The sequence below is a fragment of the Lytechinus variegatus genome, chromosome 2, assembly GCF_018143015.1.
Source record: "Lytechinus variegatus isolate NC3 chromosome 2, Lvar_3.0, whole genome shotgun sequence".
Lineage (NCBI taxonomy): Eukaryota > Metazoa > Echinodermata > Echinoidea > Temnopleuroida > Toxopneustidae > Lytechinus > Lytechinus variegatus.
The window spans coordinates 33286191-33311108 of record NC_054741.1 but is presented as its reverse complement, the minus strand read 5'-3'; the positions used below and the strand labels follow the sequence as shown (position 1 = coordinate 33311108).

The following is a 24918-nucleotide window of genomic DNA, read 5'->3' as shown; positions in this document are numbered from 1 at the left end:
GAAAATCGAACATTCTGGGCAGTGTTTGTGATCCTGAACAAAATGCGTGATATAACTGATCGAAAAGGGACCTGTTGAGGACTGTTTGTAGTTAGCCATAAAACGATACATATTAAATGATCAAATAAAGCACGAGCTGAACATTTTTTTACATTCCATTAACCTAAAAAAATTGAAATTCTGAGCATATTTTGTAATAATCGGCAGGAATGGCATATAACTATACAATGCGAGCGCGAAGCGTGAGCGGGAAAAATACTACGGGTAACTCTATATTCATGTTTTGTAAATCATGAAAATAATGGATAATTGGGTATCCTAAATCAATACTATGAGCTCGAAGCGCGAGCAGAAAATTTTAGTCTGAAACTGGATAATTTATATGTATTAAATAAAGAACAAGCTGTGTATCTCAATAAACATGCGTGCGTGTGTGCCCAGCTACCTATATTATCTGGGCATTCTCAATAATCATATTTTTTATAATGAAAATCAACAATGTGATCGCGAAGCGAGAGCTTGAAATATTTGATATTCCTATCTGAAAAGGGTTAATTTAAGCACTAATTCAAGCACTCGATCTGAATGAAAATCGTGAAGTGGGTATTATGGATCGCTCTTCATAAATATTAGCGCGAAGCGCAAGCTGATGTTTTTATTATTCTTATTCTGACCTAGGACCTGGACATTCTAAGGATATTTTGTCCTCATATGAAAGTGATGACTTTCTTCTGTCCTCTTTCTAAATGGGATATATATTTCATTCTGAAAAAAAAGAAAATCTAATCAACAGGAATTCATGAAAATGTTATTTTTGTGTTCATTAATCTAATGAGCCTATGACAGCTCAAAATTTGTTTATATTGATTCCTGAAAACTGGACACTACAAAATGAAGGTTGTTTTGGTGCCAATAAATTTGAAAAGCAAAAAAAAAAGGGTTTTCAACGCAAGATGTTGGTCGTTTTCTTTACGTTTCTCTTATGTGACACACCAACCATAATTCAGGGTGCTGCCTGTTAATATTATACACGCAGCACCCCTGGGAAAATCTTAGGGGTGCTTTTAAAATACTTGTAAAAAATCCCTAATAGAAAACAATATTTGTGTCATGCAGCCCCCCCCCCCCCAAGAACACCAAACAACACCCATGAGCAAGTGCCCCGGGCTGCACGTTTCGGAGACATAAAATATGCAAAAGGGAAAAGGAAATTCGGAGTGAAATAAATAAAGATTATATATTGAAAGTAATTTGCGCCCCTACCCCCATCCCATATCAAGGTGAATAAATCAGAGCTCGTCTATTTTTTACACTTCAAAAACGCCATTGTTTATCTATACACGAAAATAGCAGAAATGCCTTATAAAGGAATTACAAGTAACATTCGAGGGAGGCAGTTTAAGGGGCGCAGTAAATGCAAAAGTGAAAAGGAAAAGAGGATGAAGATATATCAGAATCGTTATAGCAGCAGACCCAAGATGTTCAATCTTTTTAAGGGGGTGCATTTTGTTTCAACTCCATAATGAAAAAAAAAATTTTCGTCGATCGTTTTTGAGGACGTGGAGGTTTCAATTGCACGGGGTGTGCCAGCACCCCCCCCCCCCCTCCCCCGATCCCGGGCCCGATCCCCGCCTGCATGGTTATCCGATAGCTCTATGCATCAAAAGTCAAGCTTTAGTTTAGAGGGCTTGAAATTTTATAAAGTTCCCAAATATCTAATTCGAAAAGGTTAATCATTAAAGGGATGGCCCGGGTTGAAAATATTTATATCTAAATAAATAGAGTAAAATTCACAAAGCAAAATGCCGAAAATTTCATCAAAATCGGATAACAAATAAAAAAGTTATTGAATTTAAAATTTAAAAAAAAAATTGGTGAAAACAGTTATATGCACATCATCATGAATAAGACATGCCTAGAATCGTTTCACCAGAATAATTGAAATCTTTAAATTTCAATAACTTTGTTACTTGTTATCCGATTTTGATCAAATTTTCAGCATTTTGCTTTGTGAATTTATTCTTTATTGAGATAGAAATATCTCTAGCCTTGACCATCCTTTTAATCAATGCCGGTTCGAGTATCTTGTAAAAAATAGTTTATTTCATGAACTGGGACAGGAAGGGGAGAACCAAAAATTTGTTAGATATACATACATAAAATATCCAGAAATAAAAAAGACATTGCGACAATGCTTGATGTAATTTTCACCCTTTTTTTGGTGGGGAGGGTCATCAGAGTGCCACTCGACCATTCTTATCGGATATTCAATCAAAGAGCCTCAGATTCCAATTTTGTATTGCGCCATCTACAGTTTGAATCCTTTGGCATAAGTTTTATTCTAAAAAGAGCTAAATCCACATTTATCATTATTTTTATAAATCATTTTTTAAACAATTACAACCTTTCTTAATCCACTGCCATTTCACTTTGGTACATATGAAATGGGTATCGTATAAATCAAATCATGTTTTCCAATATTTAGTATTCAATTCCAATTTTAAAGATATCTTTGCCGAATTTCCATTTGTGTACTTGTGAAATAACATGTTTAATAACTTGTATAATAAAATGTTACTGATATTGCGAAAAAGGTACATTTTGCACCTTTTCTGATATTTAATTTCTAAAAAAAATTGGGGGGAGGTGGGACAAATTTCCTATAAACAGATAAAGAAAGTGAACTACCTTTGCCTTGATCACATTAACTTGTACTGGTCCCAAGTATTGGAATTCACTTCCTATTAATGTAACTTCTTCTGTCAGTATCTCTGTTTTTAAACGCAAACTTAAATTACATTTATTGAGTAACTATGCTGAAAATATTTAATCATGCCTATATTCCCCTCTTTCTTTCACAGGCTGGCCCTTAACAATAATTTCTGAACCAACTTGCACTCTTGTTTTGATTTGTTTCTTTGTCTCCAACATTCTTTCCCTATCCTTGAAACCCCGGCTTGAAACCCTCTTCTTTCACATGTTTTCTTTTTACCCCCACACTTACTGTTTCCTTCTCCATCTTGTATATATTTCCTCTTTCCAGCTTTCAACTCTATCCCTTTTGTAGATATTTTTATTTTAACCTTAATGTAAATATACGTTAGCTTATTTTGTTTAGATGTCTTAAAGTAAGTAAACATTCAAGTATATATTATTTTCTCTTTGGGGACCTTGCGTTAACAAGCCCAGCTTCTTTAAGGTCTCCTCCTTTCCTCATGACTTTAATAGTAGTAACAGGTTATGAACTTTACTTTGTAACACTTAATTTGTTAATGACAAGATGTGTCATCTATACTGACTTATTTTGTTTCTTTAATAATTATGTTATATTTGTTATTTCCTTTGTTAAAATTTACCATGTTACTCACTTAATGTCCTGTATGTACCAATATTATTATGTGAAGAAAGGAAATCAATAAACTTGAACTTGAAACTTGATTTAACATACATGAAGAGAAAACTAAATCCAAAAAATATTCATACAAAATAATAATGAAAATCCATATCGAAATTTGCACTGATCAATGCCTGATGATGTAGAATGGTAGTAGCAACGTATGCTTAAAAATCTGAATTGATGACTTTATAGTCACTGTGGTTAAAATATGATCATAGTAATGTGGCTTTAGTTTCCGTTCTACTGAATCATTTTTTTAATCCCTTTTGGAATAAAACTTAAATCTGTGATCACCCTTTGTCAATCTCATAATATTTGAATGTGATTCGGCGCATTTGATTCTAATGTTGACTTTAATTAAAGGTCAAGTCCACCCAGGAAATGTTTTATTTGAATCAGTCGGAATGAAAAAAAATCAAACAAGCATAAGAGGTAAAATAAGAAAGTTATGAAAGTTTCTAAAGAAGCACAAAAGAAAGAACGGTAATAAGGACCTTTTGATGTCTGCCTTCGAAGCCGCCAGTTTCAGTGAAGAAAGCAGAGGGGTGGAATTTTACGAATATCCATTTATATCAATTTTTCATCTTTCATATTAATAAACAAACTGAAATTTGAATGAATGACAAAACATCAATAACCAAGCACTATTACGACGAGATATTTGCCCAGATTTTATCAATCAACCTGTAATTAGTGAAAAAAAAAATAATTTGACCTTTACTGAAACCACATTTTAACGTTTGTTTTTGCGGCGAATGAAAATTTCAAATGTGGTCTGTAGGATAATTTTGTTCATTACTGTATATGCCAGAGGAGTGCCCGCACATGCCCAGTCGAGCAAATTTGAGTCATATTCCAGGACATATTGCATACGGTAGTTTATTTTCGTATGCCTCCGAATTATGTACCCACACATATAACCAGATCAAGATGCGGCGAAAAAGTAATCATCACAAAAGCATATTTCCCTTTATGTATGACATATAGCTGCGGAGTCATGCGGGAATCATTTGTCTACACAATTGCAAGATGTTGAGCAAAGTGCATGCCTGACATACTTTCTGCTGGCGGCTTTTAACCTTGTTCAAAGAGATTTATTTGCCGTTACTCCGTCTCATTTCGAACCTCCTTGGTATAACTACACTTTCTGGCCAAGCAGACACAATAGGAAATACATATATGCTTTTGTAATAATTAATTTTGATTTGAAATTACTTGAATGGCCGCGGCTGATACATACCACAATATTAAGATATATTCCCTGAAAAATAATCTTTTTTTATATGTGGAATTGCGAGGATATACGGTGCTGATTTATAAATTGTCAAATTCTGTTTTTCACATTTTGAAACTTAAAAAACATTCCGCCAAATTTCAGGACAAACGGCTTTGAGATTATATTTCGCAATGCGTTTACTTTTGTATTGTTCTTTAGAAATCGGAGACTACATGAATTGATTTGCATTTCGTCGTCACTCCATCTCTTAAAACTCCTTGATGAAAACCACTTCTCATATTCACCTCCACCACTATCATTCATCCTTATAAAAACACCGTTTCGTACTTATCTTTCCCACAATTACCATGTACCTTTACCACCAAGATTTCGATCGCGTCACTTCCCTTCTCTTCATCATCACTATCCTCATGTTGGATTTAAATTAAACTGTCAAACATTCTCACCCTCTCGCTAGCAGTACTCCCCCCATCTCATCACACCTTGATAATAACCACCTTTTAATGCCATCGAGCAGTCATTGAACATCCACCACTCTCAAGAAATTGTTTCATGGTCATGGGATACTGGCCATACCAGAATTGCCAATTATAAAGTCAAGTCTACCCTATAACAATTTATTGCACTGAAAATTTCATCCAAATTCGGCATAAATTTGTTACATTTCAAACTTATGCTTTCAGGTAAAACGGGTATATGATCACACTGGTTCCGTCATTTGCGTACCTGCCAGGTTGTGCAGATAAGTTTTGAGAAACGTACATGTAACTTGAAAATGTCAAAATTCTCTCTTCACGACACTCGATTTTGACGAAATTGCAGCGTTAAGCCCTCCGACTTTCATTTTCGGAACTAGAGTAAGCAACATGTCAAACAAATGTCACATAAACATTTCACTACACTTGATCATTATCACATTCATAAATACGACCAACATAACAAAAAGTATAGGAAAATCTAGTTTTCTTGATTTTATTTTTTATTAAGCCTTTTTTTTTTACAGTAGAGCGCTTACACAAGACACTCACGTTTTAGATTTTTTCTCAACAGTTGCAAAAACATGTGTTATCTTTGCTTTAGTAATGAACCATAAAATAAATATAGGGCATCACATAGAAAACATGCGATTCTATCCACCAGTACACTTTTAAACTGGATAATGCTGGCATAGTCATGGGCATTAATAGTCTGATAGTGAATGAATCCGGTTTTGGCACCACAAAATTCAGCTTTCCTGCTAGCATCACTCAACGTAATATGGACGGATGAGTACCTGTTTATCTAATTCCTAAAAAAAAAATCATTTTTATGCCCCCCCCCCAAACATTAAGACTTTTAAGAGATTCGCATTGACACCCCCCCCCCCCCCACACAAAACCTTGTCATGTATCATGCCAGTGCTGGCACACTTCTTTTCCCCTACCCTAACTGTCCTGCAATAAAAGATGACTTCAAATGGGATATATCCTGTTCAAGTTCCCAGATACATAACCAGTTCAGTTCAGCTACCCCATATGGCAAGTGTTGTGACTTCTTCACTTATAATTTGCAAGAGTTGTAGTAATTATATAAGGCAACATGCTAACATCGTCTGGATTTTAAAACAAATTTTGCCCATCACTATTCCCTTTATATATATATATATATAAAAAAAAAAAAAACAACCAGACCATTGCAAGGTTTCCCTGGTAATTTGTTATGATTGCTTGAATAGTTGATTCAGGACTAATTCCTACCGGATTCAATGGAAATCAAATAGCCAAAATAATTTTTGAACTTTCCTTAGCAAATACAGGCACCTTCAAATATCCAAACAATGTTAGTACATACCTTCATAACAGTCGTACATAAAAAAAAAAAAAAAATACACCCCACATTTGAGGCACAACAGTACTGTTCGTTTTGAACACAAAGTATAAATACAATGCTATAAAGGTGACTTCAATTTTCCTACCTTCCTTAGACTTGGAAAAAAAAACTTTTTAAATCCTGTTTGTAAATGAGTTTTCTCCAATACAAAAATAGAGGTCTCATTAGCAGATGAATATAAAGCAAAATCAAACTAAAGGCAAAAGCCGAATAATGAACACATTTGGCCCATGAATAATCTGTATAGAAATAATAAATATAGCTGTACAATATATCTGTATAGATTACATATCAACATATTTATAGTAAATTACAAGTTCTATCTACAACATGTACAGGCATTTTTAATGCACAAACCTTCCCTCTGGAGGAACTTAATACCATACCCCCCCCCCACCACCTTCATTCACAAAACCTCTTCTCGATCAGCATGACAGCAGAGTGCAGCATTAGCAATGGATCTTAACATACAGTTGCGGTTTCCTCCAAGCAGCACATCAGTCCACCTACCCCCTCCCCCTTAACCTCCCTTCCCGTCTAAGCCTAAAATGAATGCTTTCAAAATCCCTAGCAGCATGCCTTATTGATCCTTCCCCAGTCGCATGTCGTCAAAGAATTCTCACCATGTAGCTGGATGTTTTTTTTGTTTTGTTCTACCATCTTCAGTTTGAAGTCTTAGCAGCTTACCTTAGTTATTATTCAGAACATCAAGAACTGTGAATAAAAGGGAGACAACAAAAGAAAGCACAATTAGCATCACAATTTGTACTGTACAATAAGCATAATTATTCCAGATGAATCTTTCCCTTTGTCAATGCAACTGAATAAGAGGAAAATTAAAAAAAATAATGTGAATATTCCCTTGGAGTCTAATAAACCTTTTTGATGCAAAATGGCACACGTACTGTCATTTCATCAAATGTCTACTTACAAAATAAAAGCGGAAGGGATAAGTTAATCACATTTCATGACTGATTTTAAAACATAAGGACCATCAGCATTACATCAGCAAACCCTTTTATGGAAAAAATACAGAATTAATGGAGGCAAACACAATCATGCAAATCAATAAAATGAACTTGCAACTCAGAATCGAAGCAATGCAATCCTGTTTCATATCATTCATACCCAAAAAAATCAAGGATGTGCATGCATTTGGATTGCATTGCTTGGTTTCTACGATCAACAAATTCTAATATATATATTACAATGAACCCTCACACCAGCAAAGCACTTGCTTATCAAAAAATATCACAATCATTTTCCAAGCACGAATGATATTCAATAATACATCTTTGTTTTTACAATGAATATTTTTTTTTATTTTGCAAAAATTTTTGGATGGCTTTTGGGCAGTTTAAGGATTCAGTGTAAAATATAGGCACATTGTTAGCAACAAGAAGAGCAGAATATTTTTCTTCCTACTATGAAATAAATGAAAGATGATATGGAGAGATAAAGGTGTGTCATTATCCCAGTATCATCTTGTATTGATATACACTCTTATTTAAATTATATACCGTACCATCTTCTAGTTCAAGCACTTGTGGATCTGTTATGCATGGAAGGTCAGAATTTGTAAGGATGTCTGCTATTTCTGAAGCAACATTGGAAAGATCGAGCTGTGTGTTCATTAGGATTTGAGATTCACCAGTCTCTGGCTCAACTACTGCTGGCACTTCAGCCGATACTTTAGCTGGAACTTGGACCATGTTATTAACACCAATGTCCTGTCTTGCTTGGGGTTGTTCATTGATCATTTCTGCCAACTCGTTCTCGAACAGCATGTCTAAAGAATGCATGTACAGGCATAAAAAGAAGGTTAATACTATGAAAGATGACAAGTGGGGGAAAGGTGGAAGAAGCTTAGAGTTAACTGCTACACCTGACCTGCCGCCTGTCAAAAAAAAGAATGATTAGGATTAGATAGAAAAAGGGACAATTAATTTACCTTGACCCTGTGTCGTCTGCATCAAGAGATTGTTGTACATATCCTTGTTCTGCAGGTAGGCAGTGGCTAGCATCTGCAGGGTAAGAGCGAATTCCTCCTCGTTGGGTTGAGGGCTGGGTGTAGGAGGAGCTTGAAGTATCACAGGCGACTCTACCTTGACAGGAGTAGGCGAGACTGTGTTTGTGACTTGCATGCGCGAATCAGCTGGTGATGTTGGCGTTGGCGGCAAGACGATAGTTGATGGGGCAACTCCGAGCCCAACAGCTGATTTGGGGAATCAGAATGAGAAACTAAATTATAATCTAAATTAAAGAGTGTAAATCGCTTCAAGCACTGAAGTGAATCATTCACAGGATCAAGTATTTTTCATTTCTCCAAGAATATTTTTTTTTTCTTGACAGTTAATCACAAAGACCAAGTAAACATACGTGCTGCAAGAGACTTCTGATAACAAATGCAATAGTTTGTTGAACAGTGTTATATAATGTATGAGAAATAAATGTTTTGCTAAATAAAGGAAACTAAAACTCAACGAAGGGATTATGTGATTCAGGCAATGCTATAGAAATATCGAGGTATATTATCAATCCCCACACACGTCAGAGCAAGCAGATATAAACTATATTCAACACATGCAGTAATAATTTGTTTTTTTTAATAATGGTTTGCTTAACATCTTATTGACCTTACCTGGCTTTTTGTCCCCAAAACCAATAGGTGTTTGATTGACCGTATCATCTGTTATAAGAAACAAATAATTTGAAATCACGTTAATAAATATGCTAAAATCGCCTTGCGGATTGAAGAGACGAGTCGTAGTCAAGTCAGAGGAGTAATCATAAATGGACCCAAAGCTCTTACAAAGTCCTCAAAGATATGAAAAAACTTATTTGAAACCAGGCATGCCTTTTAGTTGTTCAATGGCTAACGCAGGAGGTGTTGCTTCTAACTACCTTATAATACATATTACAGTTACTAATTTAAACTACTGTCTTTGCTTCGACAAGTAAACCATCAGATTCTCTGAAGTAATGACATATTTCATCCTCAATCTATACCAAATTGAAAATGGTAAACTATGCTGATTTTGTCTCCTGCTTAAAACAGGACAAAATAACAGGTAGAATAATCTTGCAAGAGATCTACTCAATTTTTCTTTTTACTCAATATTCTCAAAAAATGTACAATCTGCACAACAGATTGAATTTGGTCAGAAAATGAGGGTCACTTGATGAAACAGAGATAACAAGTACAATCTACATTCCTACAAAACAAGGAAGCATCACCAACTGCAAATATTTTAAGTTCATTCAACTCACTCTGAATAACATTAGTCTAGGCAAAATAATGGTCAATTTCACTTGCCAGACTCTGAAATTAATATAATTTAGTAAGTGCTTTGGTTGTTTTCCACTAATTTTTTTTTATATTTGAGGAAGGGGAAATCATTAACATTTAATTCAACTTCCTCTGTTTAATTAAGAAATTATTCAAAAGCAACATTTATGACTACTCCTTTCTGTCCTAAAGAAAAAGTCTGAAAGAATCCGATGACTAAAGTAGCTGACCTTCGGAGGGGGACAGAACCTGTAATATAAATAAAAAAGGTCCTTTTTGCCCGCAGAAATAAAGGGTTTCAAAGGTGGGAGGGGAAAACGAGACAGGAAAAAACAAAGAAAGGGAGGGGAAGACTTTAAAAAGAAAAGAGCAAATGAAGAGTCGCAACAACCAGTACCTGTCAAACAAAACAAAACTCTTCTGTACATACAATTCAAAAATATAATAAAATAAATAAACAAGATCACACCCATTTTTTTTTTTCAACTTTGCCGTCAACAAATTTTTTGTATAAGTGTCCAAAAATCATGCAATCGTTTTTCCTTACTGATTTTAGATCAAGAATTCTATTCTACTATTAGGTAGATGATAAAAATTCTTATGAAGTTTCGAAAAAAAAATTTCATTAGATTTTTTCTTCTTTGGGGGTTTCCTCTGACAAATTCAACTTATCAATTGATATTCTTTTCCTTGTTGTCATGTACCATAAAACTTCAGCAAGTAGGAGGTGCCATTATCAACCTCTTGATTTGAACATGATTTTGAACGCTTGCCTCGAATAATGGAGAAAAGCGTTTCAACCAAAGAGTAAAATGATAGAAACTGTACTACAAGCATCAGTATTTTTTATTGTGGTACATTACAAACCAAGGTAAAGATGTTTTGTAGAATGATTAAAATGCTGTACTGTACTGTCTGCCGAGCCTTGCGAAACTGCTGAGGGCCCAGAAGCACGTTAACAGGATAGCCTGTTAACGCCTCAGCTGGAGTGCTACAAGAGCACTGAACAATTCGTGCATTATCCAAAAGGCACTGAGGGGGAAAAGCAAAGTTCATGTGATGAATACGCAACCCAACCCCACTGCTAACTAAATAAACCCAACCCACAGGGCAATATCACAGGGATGGGGACAAAGATTATTTCAATGCAGGCCAAGTCTTTTGTACATCACATTAAGAATTTCTCTAAACTTTGTAGTCCTTCTGGGGATTAAAACACAAAGTACTGCTTCATCATTGTATTGCCTTCATCATCCTTGTGGGTTAGGCGTCAAAATTCTTGCCAGAATAAGGCTTCCAACTGTGTTAATTACTGACTAGCTGTACTTTCATAAAGCAATATTAACAAGCTAGATATTTCAACGTTCTTCAAATATTTTTAACACTTAAAAAATATTTGTACATAATAGCTATTTCTATACAATATGAAATCATTCTTGTCAAATTTTCAGATTTTTTTTCTTTTTTTCATTTTGCTTTTGTTTCATGTGTGTACAGACCTGTCTTGCAACTAAATCCCACCTAATCTAAATCATACACAAAAAGAAAATGCATTCAATAAAATTAACTTTGAGACTTCAATTACAAAGTGGGTTTCTCCAGCCACTTCCAAAACAACATTTTTTTTTCTTTTTTCTTTTTAAGTGAAAATAATTTAAGACAAGTTATTCTATAAAAATCCAGTCTCATACAAATCTGATATTTTTCATAATTCCAGGAGGGGGCAATGAAGCATTGAAAATTCTCTCAATTTCACCTCTCTCTCTTTTACTTTCATAACAAGAGAGGGGACAAGTTTATAAATTACAAACCCCACAATTTTTTACTGGAATGATAACAAAATATTTACTGAATGCATTCTCAATACAAAAATTAATGAACACTTCATTACAGAAAATGATAGAAAAATGCTGCAAATGCTCTGTAAAATGGTTGAAAAACAGATTGGTCATCACATTTCTAGCATTTTTGTTTGGAAATAGATATATTGTAAATTCCCTCAATTTAATACATAAAGTCTATGCATGTGATATATATATAGCTCAGCAGGCATTCATTTTGAAGAAAAATTTGAGCATGAGCCACATTTCAAATTTAGATTTGGAGAAACAAGATCCTCACTGGTGCAATTGACAATGAGTACATGATTTCTCTTTTAGCCGAATTAGATCTGCAGCATCTATCTTTCAATAAATGGGTCGCACATCATGGATTTGCAGGCAAGACACCCGTGTGAAAGATTAGAATAGCATCTGTCATCCTGTTCAATCAAATTTTTTTTTTCTTCCAACATTATATAAAATGAAGATTGAAACTATTTCATAACTTAGAAGAAAATGGTGAAAATTGTTCCCAAAACGGGTTATTTTCCAGAATATGAATAATTGAAACATTTTGAATTCCGGACTGTCCATTCTAATTTTCAAACGCGTGCCCACAATTCTAAATATATCTTAATTTTGTCCAGGAAAAAGATGGGCAGATTTACATGATTCTTACGTTTATTTCCAATAATGAATGCCATCACGAGATAGAGTAATATTGACTCAACAAAATAAAAATCTGGTCATAAAATCATGACAATATGCAAAATTTATTCCTTTTGCAAATGGGAATTTCCAAAAGCTACACACATTTATTCCATGTGACTCTGTGTAATCATGCAATATTACAAAGCCAAGATCTTCTTCACATCCCATTTTGTTACTGGACAAAACTAGTGAATACAAAACCACCACCAACCTGCAAATCCAAGAAATTCTTGTCAGTTGAAACAATGTGTCTCTCACTACTGCATTTTGGCTAATTTAGGTAAACGTTGATAAGTCAATCTCAATAATCGCAACACACCAAACTGATGTTTTTTTGGGGTCACTAAGCAATAAAAAAATCCAAAAATCAAAAAACTTTTTTCAGATGGCAGACGCACCTTCTTAATGCTGTACTGTTGAAAGTCTGAGAATAAAAATGTTCTAGTGCAATGTCAGAATTCATTTCAATGGCAAGAGACACATTGGTCATTACCATGCACATTTTAATGAGCTGACAAGAATGACCTGTACGACCAAAATCTCTCCTGGTCAAGGGAAGTTGAAATGGTGTCTCTTACCAATTTTTGGCTGATACACAATAGGATGGGCATCTAGATCGCTGCATTGGTTTGGTTTGCCCGTTACAACAAGGTACACGATCACAGACTTCCTCAAGTTCTGGTTTGGGTATGGAGGGATCTTGCACACGATGTGGTTCTGAAATCAATAAACAAAATGATTCAACACAAAATTCTAATATAATTCTCCAATTAACTTCAAATCAAGATACACAACAATGAGCTTTATGTAAATTATCATACACAATTTAGAAATTGAGCACAAAGTTCTCTTATTTAGGATTCATTAGGAATGGGGCAACAAATCCCACTTACATTCTGAAATAAGGCCTTGTCAATCTCACAATCTCCTTCCCAAGTCACTTTGCCCAAGTCATCTAGTTGTCTGAGCTTGACTTCTGTGTTGGCCTTTGATGTGAAGTTCTTTCCGATGATGAACAGTTCTTCTCCACCAGTCACTGAAACCCGACTCAAACTCTTCTTCAATATCTCTGGATGCCCAAGTGGTTGTGCTGTAACAAAACAATATATATCAACATAAGAAATTGCCACACAGTTACAGCTATAAAAGAAATAATTTCAGGATACTTAACAATGACATAAATCTTATGAAAATACACTGCATGAATAAACTAAGATTTTCATTAACAGAAAGATACATTGCAAAAGAAAATTCTCGCCAAAACTTACTGCAGGTTATTGATCTTGAGACAGTCTGCAGAACGCTGAAGGTACCATCAGAAGCAGGCACGATTACTCTGAAAGCTAACCGGACACAGGTGCTCTTCCTCTTTGACCTTATGGGCCCTATCCTCTGCTCAACATCAGCATTCCGGAGCTTAAGGATGCCAATACAGTCAACGCTGATCTCCATTTTTCCATCAACAGGCTCCCACGGAACCTCAAGAACTGTAGTTCCTTCCACATCCTTTTCCTCAGAAGGGGTCGTGTTACGTCCAGTTACCTTGCAAGCCTGATAATAACCATGAGGACGAACTTTCCCTTGGTCAGTGACGACAAAGACTTGAAGTAAAACTTGTTGGTTGATTCCAAGAAGCTGCAAAATTTTTTAAAAATGATTTTTTTAAACAAATGATGCATGGGATTCTATCTTATCTACCTTGAAATATGTAAAACCTAGAAAACATCCCACTCATGAGGTTCCTAATCAATATAAATCCATCTCCCCATTATTCTCTTGAACGACAAAGTAGTGGAACATGTATATTCCTGGAAACTGTTTCGACGTTTATTCAGTGTGGACCATATGCTACCATTACAATGTTTTGAATTACACTCATAGTCGATGATAATTTATGAATGAAAGTTTACAAGAAAGAAGAACCAACTAGTTTCAAAACTGAACTATATAGGTCTACTTTTATGAATTACACAAGGGGTTGGTTTTGCTTACTTTAAGTTTGGGAAAGGTTTCACCACTGTCATCTTTGACACTTCCTCTGCTTCCTTCAGTCCTATACCTTGCTCTATGATGCTTCTCTGGCTGAACAGTGATCTGAATCTCTCCTCCATTGAGTTTATCTGGCAGTGTCTGGATCAAACTAGGAAATTTGCGTGTCTTCTTCCTGGGGGTAATTCCGCAAGAGCTGTGTTAAAAAAGAAATAGTAACCAAAATCAGACACAAATAGAATTTTAGAGAATTTAAAAAGTGCACCTTGTTGAAGTCTGTCGTCAACTCTGCTCCTGGTATAAACACTGCAAGAGATGAAGAAAGTGATTAACATAAGAAGTATATATGATATTAGTTCACACAGCATGAAAGGGGCATTCATGCTGCATGTGTATAACACGACCATTAACAAACATGTGGGTTGGCTGTACCTTAAAGATGTCGCTGAACGTTTCCTAAGGGGCTTGGATGCCTCTGATTGGGTCTCAACTCCTTGTTGGCTGGGCTGTATGAGCTTGTGAAGCGCAGCAGAAAGGTCATTGGGTGTAGTAGAGGAAGGCAGGCCTACCATGGGACTTCTTGGTGAAAGTTCCAGGATTGGTTCATTTATGACTGGGCTCTTGCCCGCACATTCAAATGACTGCTCCCACTGACTGAAACAGGTCTCCTCATCCAGGAATGAAGATAATAGGGAGTTATCATCAGCGGATAATCCTTCATCATGGCTAGATCCAGTACTTGAGGGTGTTGATGCTTCTCCCCAATCACTTTTGGCAGACATGGGGGATGATAAATCTGAGTTTGTGTCATACCCATCATCCACCCCACTTACCTCACCAGCTACTACAAGGCCTGCACTTTCAGAATCTGGATATTATAAAATGTAATAATGTATAGCCTTATTAGCCTTTTGAAAATTTGGTCCTAGAATGTCGGTCACCTGCATGTTAGTGAAAATATTGCCAGAAACATACAACCTACAATAGTTTAAAAGAGAATCTGAATCATTACAACATCCTGTAATGAACGCATTTATTCTTAAAGCCATACTCATTTATATTTAACGAATAACTTTCATTTAAATAGAAATGAGAAAATATTAATCTACTACAAGAATGAAATTGAGCTAGACAGGAAAACATATCTTACCGTTATTCAGCATCACATCTTGCATCAAATTAGAACCTGAAATAGAGACAGGAGAAAAAAAAATAAGACGTCAATTCACATTTCAAGAAGTTGCATGGAATTTGCAATTAGAAATCCTCTAGTAAATTTTTGCAAGATCTTTATCCACAGGAAAAACACTTCTTCAGGCCAGGGTAAGCCCTACTACTAGTAATCCCCCTCCCCTACAGGAAGAATTGCTCTTCACAATATCTAAGGTAAATGCTCCAAGATACAAATAAAAGGATATTTTAATTAAAATGCATCAGCACAGCAAATGCAATGTACTTAAACCCTTTATGTCATAGAGGTCAAGAATCTGTATTCATTCATCATGAGTGTAACATTAATTTGTCTTTTTTTGTTGTTCACCAGGCAGTGAGTGCCAGTGTGCCCAAGCCAGCACAAAGGCTTAAGACAGTTTTCATACTGTAAACATATCTTAACCCTAAAAAGACTGGGGGGGGGGGCTGATTCAGCCCCCCTCGACATTTTTCGCGATAATCCGCGCCAAATTTTTTTTGACTACGTCGCTCGCTGACCTTTTTACTTTGAAGTCTCGCGCATTTTTTAGACCAAAATTGTGACCCCGGGTACGCAGTTCCAAAATTACGCAACATTTCATATGTGCATGCAGACCCAAAATTACTCAAAAACGTGAATTTGTATACAAATCCAATGCAAATAGTGTGCTTAGCCAAAATTCATAAATGTATCATTATTTTTCCTTTTACTGCTTAAAATCAATTTATTTTATCTTTTTTATGGTCAAAATAAAGTCCCTGACGATTTCCATTAAAAAAATAAAAAAACAACAAAAAAAGAAATACATAAGAAATTTAGAAAACAATAGAATACATAAGAAAATAAATGTGATTTTGAAATTTTTTAAAAATCAATTTGATCAGATGCCTATCTAGAGTATGTGAAACAAAAATTTGCATTTCAGGGGCATTATTTCATTAATTAGTGCAGACATGATTTTATGCATAAATTAGCATAATAAATGAGACATGAGATTTTTTTGCAGAATTTGATGTTATAGTTTTGTCGATCATGCCATGGGTAACACGTGTGCCAATTTTCGTCGCGATCGACGGCCGAGATCATAAGGGGGGGCTGAATCAGCCCCCCCCCCGTCTTCTTGGGCGTCGAAATAGCCCAGTCTATTTAGGGGTTAAAGTTAAAACTGTACCGTTCATTTATTTTTACTATTCACAATTGACATGATTGACTAGGGAAATGATTTTTTGCTTTCAACCAGCTTTATAAATAGTAGCAAGCTCAAGGGAATCATGCACATACAAGACTTGAACTTGGATTCTTTGGAAGTATGGAAGTTCAGATGAGAACCCCTTTATGCCCTCAGACAGTTCAAAAATGAAAACATCACAAGATCTGCATATCTGACACTTATTTGACAAATTTTCGTATGTTATTTGTTAATTAGATCCATGTTGAGGGCAACTCTAATCTTTTACATGCTATAAACAGTTAAATGATAACATGGTTATTTCCTGAAATGCTACAAGACTTCTGCCTTGTCTTTGTCAATGCAGCTGCAGAAGCCACAAGCGGAAACAAAGTGTGTAACAAAATTAGCGACATCGCAACGCTGAAGATTCAGGCGGAGAAGGCGCGCGCGCGCGCTCCTCGAACTACCAACGGCCAAAATTTGCATAAACTAGTCACGTGACAAGCAATAAACGAAAAAAAATTTTCGTGGTCGCCATCTTAAATCGCGCACTTCCGCACCCTCAAAACACACTTTTTTCCAGATAAAATAACGAATATCCCACAAAACTCAACACCACTCCAACTATTGAAATAAAAATAATAAAATCTTATCACACATGTACAGGAATATTCCAAATGACTTGACTTCGACAAAAATAAGGAGATTTCGTACACACCTTTCATGAAATCAGAATGAGTCGCTGAAAACAGGTTTTCTGTCAAAATGTTTCCCTGCAGGGTGAAGAAATTAGAACCCCCAAATGACTGAGAGTCCATAGACATATTCGGTGATAGTTTTATCAGTGGATATGGAATATAAAATCAAATAATTCGCAGAAATCTTAATATCAGGATTTCAGATTGACAAGCGTAGTTCCGTCAGCAACGAGAGACAGAGCACGACTGAAGACAAAATGTGGTTCCGCCTGATATATAGAAAGCTCGAATGGATCGCTATGACATCATGGACAGCGATTCTCATTGGTCGAAGATGATGTAATTGGTGAGCAATGCTGTCACTCACATTGGATTGGCTCCCTATCAATTAATCCATGACCAATCATCGAGCTCCATTTAGAGGTATTGCAGGGGCTTGGCTTTTACGTCATGGTACCCTGGAACACGAACGAGGTAGCGTGCTTTTGGTTATGCAGAACAAGGAGTAGAAAAACCAATCGAAGACTGGGCTGGCAAGGCGTAATGGGCTGGCTGGGGATGGGCACGGTTTACAGCGCCGCGTGGCGGGTGCGGTTTACATTTTGTCAAAAGAAATATCCTTGCGCCGTAAAGACAGCAAAATGCAAGCATATTTTCCCATGAACGAATTATCGCTCTGAGTGGGATATAGACCTACTATCTTCACGGGGAAAATAATGGTTATCAACGTCAAGTCCACCCCAGAAAAAATGTATATTGGAGTTAGAAGAGAAATATCAAACAAGCATAACTCTGAAAATTTCATCGAAATCGGATGTAAAATAAAGAAGTTATGATATTTTGAAGTTTTGCTTATTCACAAAACAGTCGGAAAACAGTTATTTGCACAACTCATGAGAGAGTTGATGATGTCCATCACTCACTATTTATTTTGTTGTTGTTTTTTGTTTGAATTATACAATATTTCAATTTTTACCAATTTGACATTAATGACCAACTTAACTGAACCATAAAATGTTGTAACAATGGTAATACCACATGTTCAGGGAGAAATAAACCTTTGTTTCACAGGACAATGAGGAGAAAAGTAGAAATAGTATTTCATATTTCATAAAATACAAAAGAAATAGTGAGTGAGTGGAGAGTGAGTGAGTGAGTGAGTGATGTACGACCATTCCCCTCATTTGCATACCGACCAGGATGTGCATGTGACTGTGACTAGCGAAACTTTAAAAAGTCATTAAAAATCGGATGTAAAACTTATTTTACATCCGAAGTTTTCTGTGTTATGGTTGTTGGATTTCTCTTCCTATTCAAGTTAACTTTTTTTACGGTGGACTTGTCCTTTAAACTTTCCAAATCGATATATAGAGAAGTTGGAGTTTAGGAGAGTAATAGTTCTTAGATATAAAAAAAACTTTTGGAAAAAAAATTTAACGAAAACAATCATCACCATGCTGATGTCTAAAGTGACTGAAGAGCAAAGAGAATAATGGTCGGGCAAGGGCACCACCCCTCCCCCTTTTTTTCATGAGGGCTTTTCGGAGTGGCTTGTCAATAATTTAAGTAATTATTCAGGCAAAGAATGAAAAAAATCTCTATGCGATCATTTTTTTCAGCGGTTTTGCGAAATTATTTTTTTAAATGACTGCCCCTATATAGGCCTATAGCTCCCCCATGATCATGGTGATTTGCCCGTCCAGCCATACTTAGTTGTCAACTCGTGTCGGAAGTATAGTCCTGACTTTTGTTTGTTCAGTGTTATGTTCTACATAATAATGATAATGACAGGTCTAATTAGTAGAATATACACTATAGCTTCAATTACAGATTCATACAATTTGCAAGTAGTTATAATATACCTAATCAACTCAGTAGTAAAAAAAAATGATATCACAACAATATGCTCAAGTTATTATTAGTGCAAGGATTAACTTTTTTCAAATAAAATAAGTTAGTTTTTGTGCTTGATAGTCATTGGTCTTCGTGTTTGTTTTGTATAATCGTTTATAGGAAATGTGAATGTCAAAAATTCCTTTTCATCATATTAAAATATTCTTGGTGATTTGAGTGAATTTATTTTGACAAATTTGAAGTTATTCATGTAAAGTGTACATAGGGTACTGACTGCTTGTTTTTTTTAATGCCTATTTCTTTAACCCAACCTTGTAACTTATATAGCCGTATTCTATAGAAATGTATACGGCGCCACATTTCTTAAAAAGAATATGGAGAAGATTTAAGTAGTTTACAAACTATTATTAAAGGACAAGTCCACCCAAACAAAAACTCGATTTGAATAAAAAGAGAAAAAATCAACAAGCATAACACTGAAAATTTCATCAAAATTGGATGTAAAATAAGAAAGTTATGACATTTTTAAGTTTCGCTTCATTTCCGAACAGAACAGTTATATGCACATCTTGATCGGTATATGCAAATGAGGGAACTGATGACATCACTCACTCACTATTTCTTTTGTATTTTATTATATGAAATATGAAATGTTTTGATTTTCTCTTCATTGTCATGTGAAATAAAGTTTCATTCCTCCCTGAACACGTGGAATTCCATTATTTTAACATTTTGTGCTTCAGGCAAGGAGGTCCTAATCATCAAATTCGTAAAAATTGAAATATTGTATAATTCAAACAATAAAAAACAAAAGAATTAGTGAGTGAGTGACATCATCGACTCTCTCGTTTGGATGTAACTGGCTCGTTCATATAACTATTTTGTTAAAAATAAGCGAAACTTTGAAATGTCATAACTTTCTTATTTTACATCCGATTTTGATGAAATTTTCAGCATTGTGCTTGTCTGATTTTTTCTATATTGATTCAAATCAACATTCTTCTGAGGTGGACTTGACCTTTAAGAACAAATTCGTCTTTTCTCAAACCTATCGTTGTTTCAATTTATACACGACCTTTTACTACACGAACTTTACAGTACAAATGTAGTAGTTTAACAGTTTAAACAAGTGTTTAGAATCTTAAACAACAAAGTTTAATTTTTGATATTCAATAAGTCAAGCACTATAAGTATTGTAAATTTCATATAATAAACAGCATTGTCAAGTTTTAATTAAACACAATTTTACTCTCATATTGGCAGGGGAAATGTACATAAAATTATTTTATATGTAACGATAATTATGATAATTAAGACAATAGCATCATGGTAATAAAAAATAACATATAATTATACGCGCTGGACTTTATTTTAACTGGCGTACTAAATGGGGGTATAGGGGCCATCCCCCTAAAAAAAGAGCCCATGACAAAGAAAAATAAAATAGTAACATAAAACTATATTTCTACAGATGTCAAAATCTATTACTAAATTATGTTTTCATTTTGATAGATTTCAGCTCATGCATCGCGCTCGCACTAATTTTGATACAAATCCTAGTACCGATTTGTGGTTAGAATCTTCCGTTTTATAGACTATATCTCGAAAAACAAATAAACAAACAAACCCTGTTTGCACTGAGCGCTCGTTCTTTGTTGTTCTACATATATATATATATATATATATATATATATATATATATATATATATATATATATATATATATATATATATATACGTGCTTTTCTCTCTAATTTTCAGGTCGACTCACCATAAAACATTCAGCCCGCGCTTCGCGCCTTAGATATCTACCCTATAATGAATACCCAGAGTAATTTGAATATCCCGTTTATCAATAGGTTAGATATCCTCTTCATGATTTACTGCAAGCAATCCTTCATATGTCACAAGTAAGGCCTGAGCATTAAAGAAATATTATCTCAGTGCTTCGCGCTCGCATTATTGTTTAGTTATCGCAATAAATGTTCAGAATGTAAAATTTTCAGGTGTGAATATGATACATGTCTTCAAAAGTTTGACAAGTGAGCTTACCGCTCATATTATTTGTTTAGACATTATGAGATACCTTATCTTATCGCAAGAATAAGACCAAGATGTACATGAAACTTCAGTCTTAACTGAGTTAGGCCTAATTCCTTAAAGGGGAATCCAGCCTTGGCCATAAAATGTTGTGTTGGGAAGGAGAAAAATAAATTAAACAGAATGGTGAAAGTTTGAAAGAAATTGAACAAGCAATAAGAAAGTTATAGCTGCTTTAAAATTGAGATCACTAATACTATGTAGATTTCAAATTGGCAACTGGGTAAGTAAATTATGACAAGGGGCAAGGACAACTTTCCATAGGCCATGTACTTTATTATCAGGGATTTGTGGTTTTCTCCTAAGTACCCATTCCCCTGGGGCAGTAATCTAAATATAACCCATGTAGTTTATTGTTTTATGTCCTCATGAAAGAAAAATATAATTTGAAATAAAACTTTTGGGGAAAATGACATTTTAGCCATAATATGTATTGGAGTACATGGAAGAGTAGTCCTTGCCTTACATCACTATGACATCCCATATGCGGCCAATTTGAAATCTCCATGGGTATAGTGATTACCAATATTTACAACTTTTAAAAATTCATATCTTTCTTTTTGTTTGTCCAATATTGTTCAAACTTTCACCTATCAACTTGTCTGATTTTTCTTTTCCTTATAAAAACAAGTTTTTATTTGGGTTGGATTCCCCTTTAAGAAAGAAAAGTACCATTCAAAAAACACTCTTAACGACCCCCCCCCCCCCCTAAATTGTCATGATTCCGCTGCCACCAGCGGATGGACCCCCAAGAAAATGACAAACAATCATGATACTACAGGGCCTATTTTACCATATAACATTGGCTCCTTTCCAGATAGGTCATATTTAATTTAAAAAATATTCTGCATTGTCGCATCAAGGATAGGATCCCCTTGATCAAAGCATTTCCATCCGCAAGGCTTATGTTCCCTTCATCGCGTTCATATAGGGAAATGCTTGTGGAAAAATCCGCCACGGGAGTATTTTTCGGTTACGTTTATATATACATGTATAGGGGAATTCCCAACATGACATACATGCAGATGTAAACACGAAACAACTGAATTATCATGTCATAAATCATAGTTTTTCTTAAGGGCCTATGTATATTTGTTTCAAAATGCAATTAATTTGCCGAAACAATGCAATATATTAAATCATTATTAATATAATACAAATTCTTATATGAATATGTTAATCAATTGATTCTACATATTCATAATTATCTTCGTTTCATTAAAATACATCATTTGCATGATAATAGATTGGTGAATTATAACAAAAATGAATCGGTATGAAATTGATAACAGATTTAATGAAGGATAAAACCTTTCCATAGATGCAGTAATGGAAATTAAAAACATTGCTTAAATTAATAACGTCCATTAAATATGTCATCTTCATATACTCATGATGTTTATCACTCAAATAAAACCGTTGACGAGTCCAACAGTGAGTTTATTGAATAATAGATACACAGATACTACAATTAAGAAAATCAATAATAACGACAACAATAATGAAAAAGATACACATTTATATAGAGCCCCCATCTGCCGGTATATTTAAAAATCAATTGTCACTTTCTAAAATGGTTAAAGAAAATAAATATTTTTCTCTAGCTAGGACTTGTAATCGAAACATTTAGCTTTCAGTTTTGAATTATTTTAGGTCTATACTTTATGAATATACATTTAAATTTTTTTAGTAATAATGGGTTATTTGAATAAACGTATTTTAATGTGAAATTGAAAGAACTGAAGAATTAAGAATCAAACAATAAAAAACCATGCAATAGAATATAAGAACCCTCAACCCCCCCCCCCTTTCCCGTCATGAAAAAAATTCTGAATTCATAATGTGAGCTGATCCACATCGTGAGAAACACCCAATTTGTTTATCCATTAAATTGAATGTTTTGATTGTCTGGGTTTAAAGGGAAAGTTCACCCTGACAAAAAAAATTATTGTAAAAACAGCACACAAAAAAACAATAGAAAATATTGCCGACGGTTTGAGAAAAATCCATCAACGAATCAAAAAAGTTATTCGAGTTTCAATTATTCATGTGCATGCATATGCGAGCAGCATTCCTTCATATCGAATAGTAAAACATCAGACATTTTCTCAGAAAATTTAAAAAGGTTTTTACTATATATCATTTGTAGACCGGTGTGTTGGCTCAGTTGGTAGAGCGTCCGTCTCTCACAACCAGGAGGTCGGGGGTTCAACCCCAGCCGCGTCAGATGGGAGTTGCTGCTACCATGGACCTATTCTGTTTGGCGATAGCCTCGTCGATCTGGCGGCTGCCGGGCCCACGATCATTTGGGCAAAGCAAATTTTCGGAGTATTTAATTTCATGTATACACGTATTTCGAAAAATAAATTATGGATTTTCATATCAATAGACAAATAGACAAATAATTTCACAACCGATCATGAAAAGAAAACAAAAATAAGTCATCAGAAGCCATTAAAGAAAAAAAAACATAAAATTCATGCATTTTATACTACATAACATATGGGGCAGCTGCTCGTTTATGACCTCACAAATCCAAAATTTAGAATTCTAATATTTTTTCTTTATCTTTAACGGATTTCCTCAAAGCTTCACCAATGTTATTTATTATTTTTCTGCCATTTTTTACAATAAACTTTTCTTCAGGGTGAACTTCCCATTTAACGAAAAAGAATATTGGTTTTGTGATTTCGCAATCATCTCTCGTGGATGGGTGGGGAAGATGTAAGAAATTTCAAAGGAACTTGATTCTTTTCATGCCTTTTATAATACGGTTTGTGCATACGGCGACCTTCAACATGAATAGTATTTGTGTAAAGTCATTGTTGAAAAAAAATCAATTGAAATCAATGTAATGAATTCAATTCAATCATGGTTTATTTCAATAAAAAAAGTACAATACATGTTACACAGCCAAAAGGCTGAAAAATAGCATGTTGATAATAATTTTTTTACTATTAATTCATTTGGGTAAATGCAACCATTATGATTTTAAAGGGTCCATGCAAAGAATTTTTGACACTAGCGTACCTATACGGGGGGGGGGGGGCAGGGAGCAGTCTGCCCCCCTGACGAGTCACAACCCATGCAAAGGACGTATCCCTGCCCCCCCCCCCCCTAACGAGCTTTTTTTTTTGCTTGTCAATTTTTATTTCTGGTTCGAAATCCTATATTTTTGGTTGAAGAATTCAATAAAATAGAATGCCAACAAATATCATGAATATTATACATAAATACTACAATCTAAAAAAAATGATAGATTGAAAATCAAGAGTAATTGAATTGAAATGGAGACACGACAATAATATTTCATTTGATTTCAAAGCTGTAAATAAGGTAATTATTCAGAATTTAATAAATCTATGAAATATGGTATTGCACCTTTTCTAAAACGATCTGTTTCCATTTCATCTGGGCAAAATTTTGGACCACTGCATGGCTGTTTTGATGAACTCAGTTTGTTTGTGGATGTTATCATCTCGTATAAACCATTATACAGGTTTTATTTATACATAAACCAATACAGAAAAATAGTTACATTCGAATTCAATAAAAAATTGATTTATTCACATTTTAATGGCATGATTGTTT

General features: G+C 34.7%; 1 protein-coding gene across 3 annotated transcripts; it reads right to left on the bottom strand.

Annotated features, from left to right (window-relative positions):
* Positions 1-5592: 5592 nt before the first annotated feature.
* LOC121407898 (nuclear factor of activated T-cells 5-like) lies at positions 5593-17648 on the bottom strand. Of its 3 annotated transcripts, XM_041599140.1 has the most exons (11): positions 17394-17648; positions 15463-15498; positions 14745-15180; positions 14316-14508; positions 13592-13958; positions 13217-13413; positions 12902-13040; positions 9145-9192; positions 8455-8718; positions 8029-8292; positions 5593-7217 (listed from the first exon to the last, which is right to left on the bottom strand). In XM_041599140.1, the coding sequence occupies exons 1-11, from the start codon at positions 17497-17499 to the stop codon at positions 7192-7194; spliced, it is 2076 nt and encodes a 691-aa protein (XP_041455074.1). In that variant the 5' UTR covers positions 17500-17648; the 3' UTR covers positions 5593-7191. The 3 variants fall into 3 exon arrangements, with proteins under 3 accessions (XP_041455074.1, XP_041455075.1, XP_041455073.1); XM_041599141.1 differs by lacking the exon at positions 8029-8292; XM_041599139.1 differs by lacking the exon at positions 5593-7217 and having other exon boundaries at positions 7921-8292.
* Positions 17649-24918: the final 7270 nt, after the last annotated feature.

What these genes read in the sequence shown, in the direction of transcription:
- LOC121407898 (XM_041599139.1), bottom strand. Translation starts at nt 17,499, where the DNA reads ATGTCTATGGACTCTCAGTCATTTGGGGGTTCTAATTTCTTCACCCTG. An exon ending in CTCAAGATCAATAACCTGCA is followed by an intron (nt 13,414 to 13,591) that starts GTAAGTTTTGGC and finishes GTTTTGTTACAG; the next exon opens with CACAACCACTTGGGCATCCA. An exon ending in TGTGTATCAGCCAAAAATTG is followed by an intron (nt 9,193 to 12,901) that starts GTAAGAGACACC and finishes TTCTTATAACAG; the next exon opens with ATGATACGGTCAATCAAACA.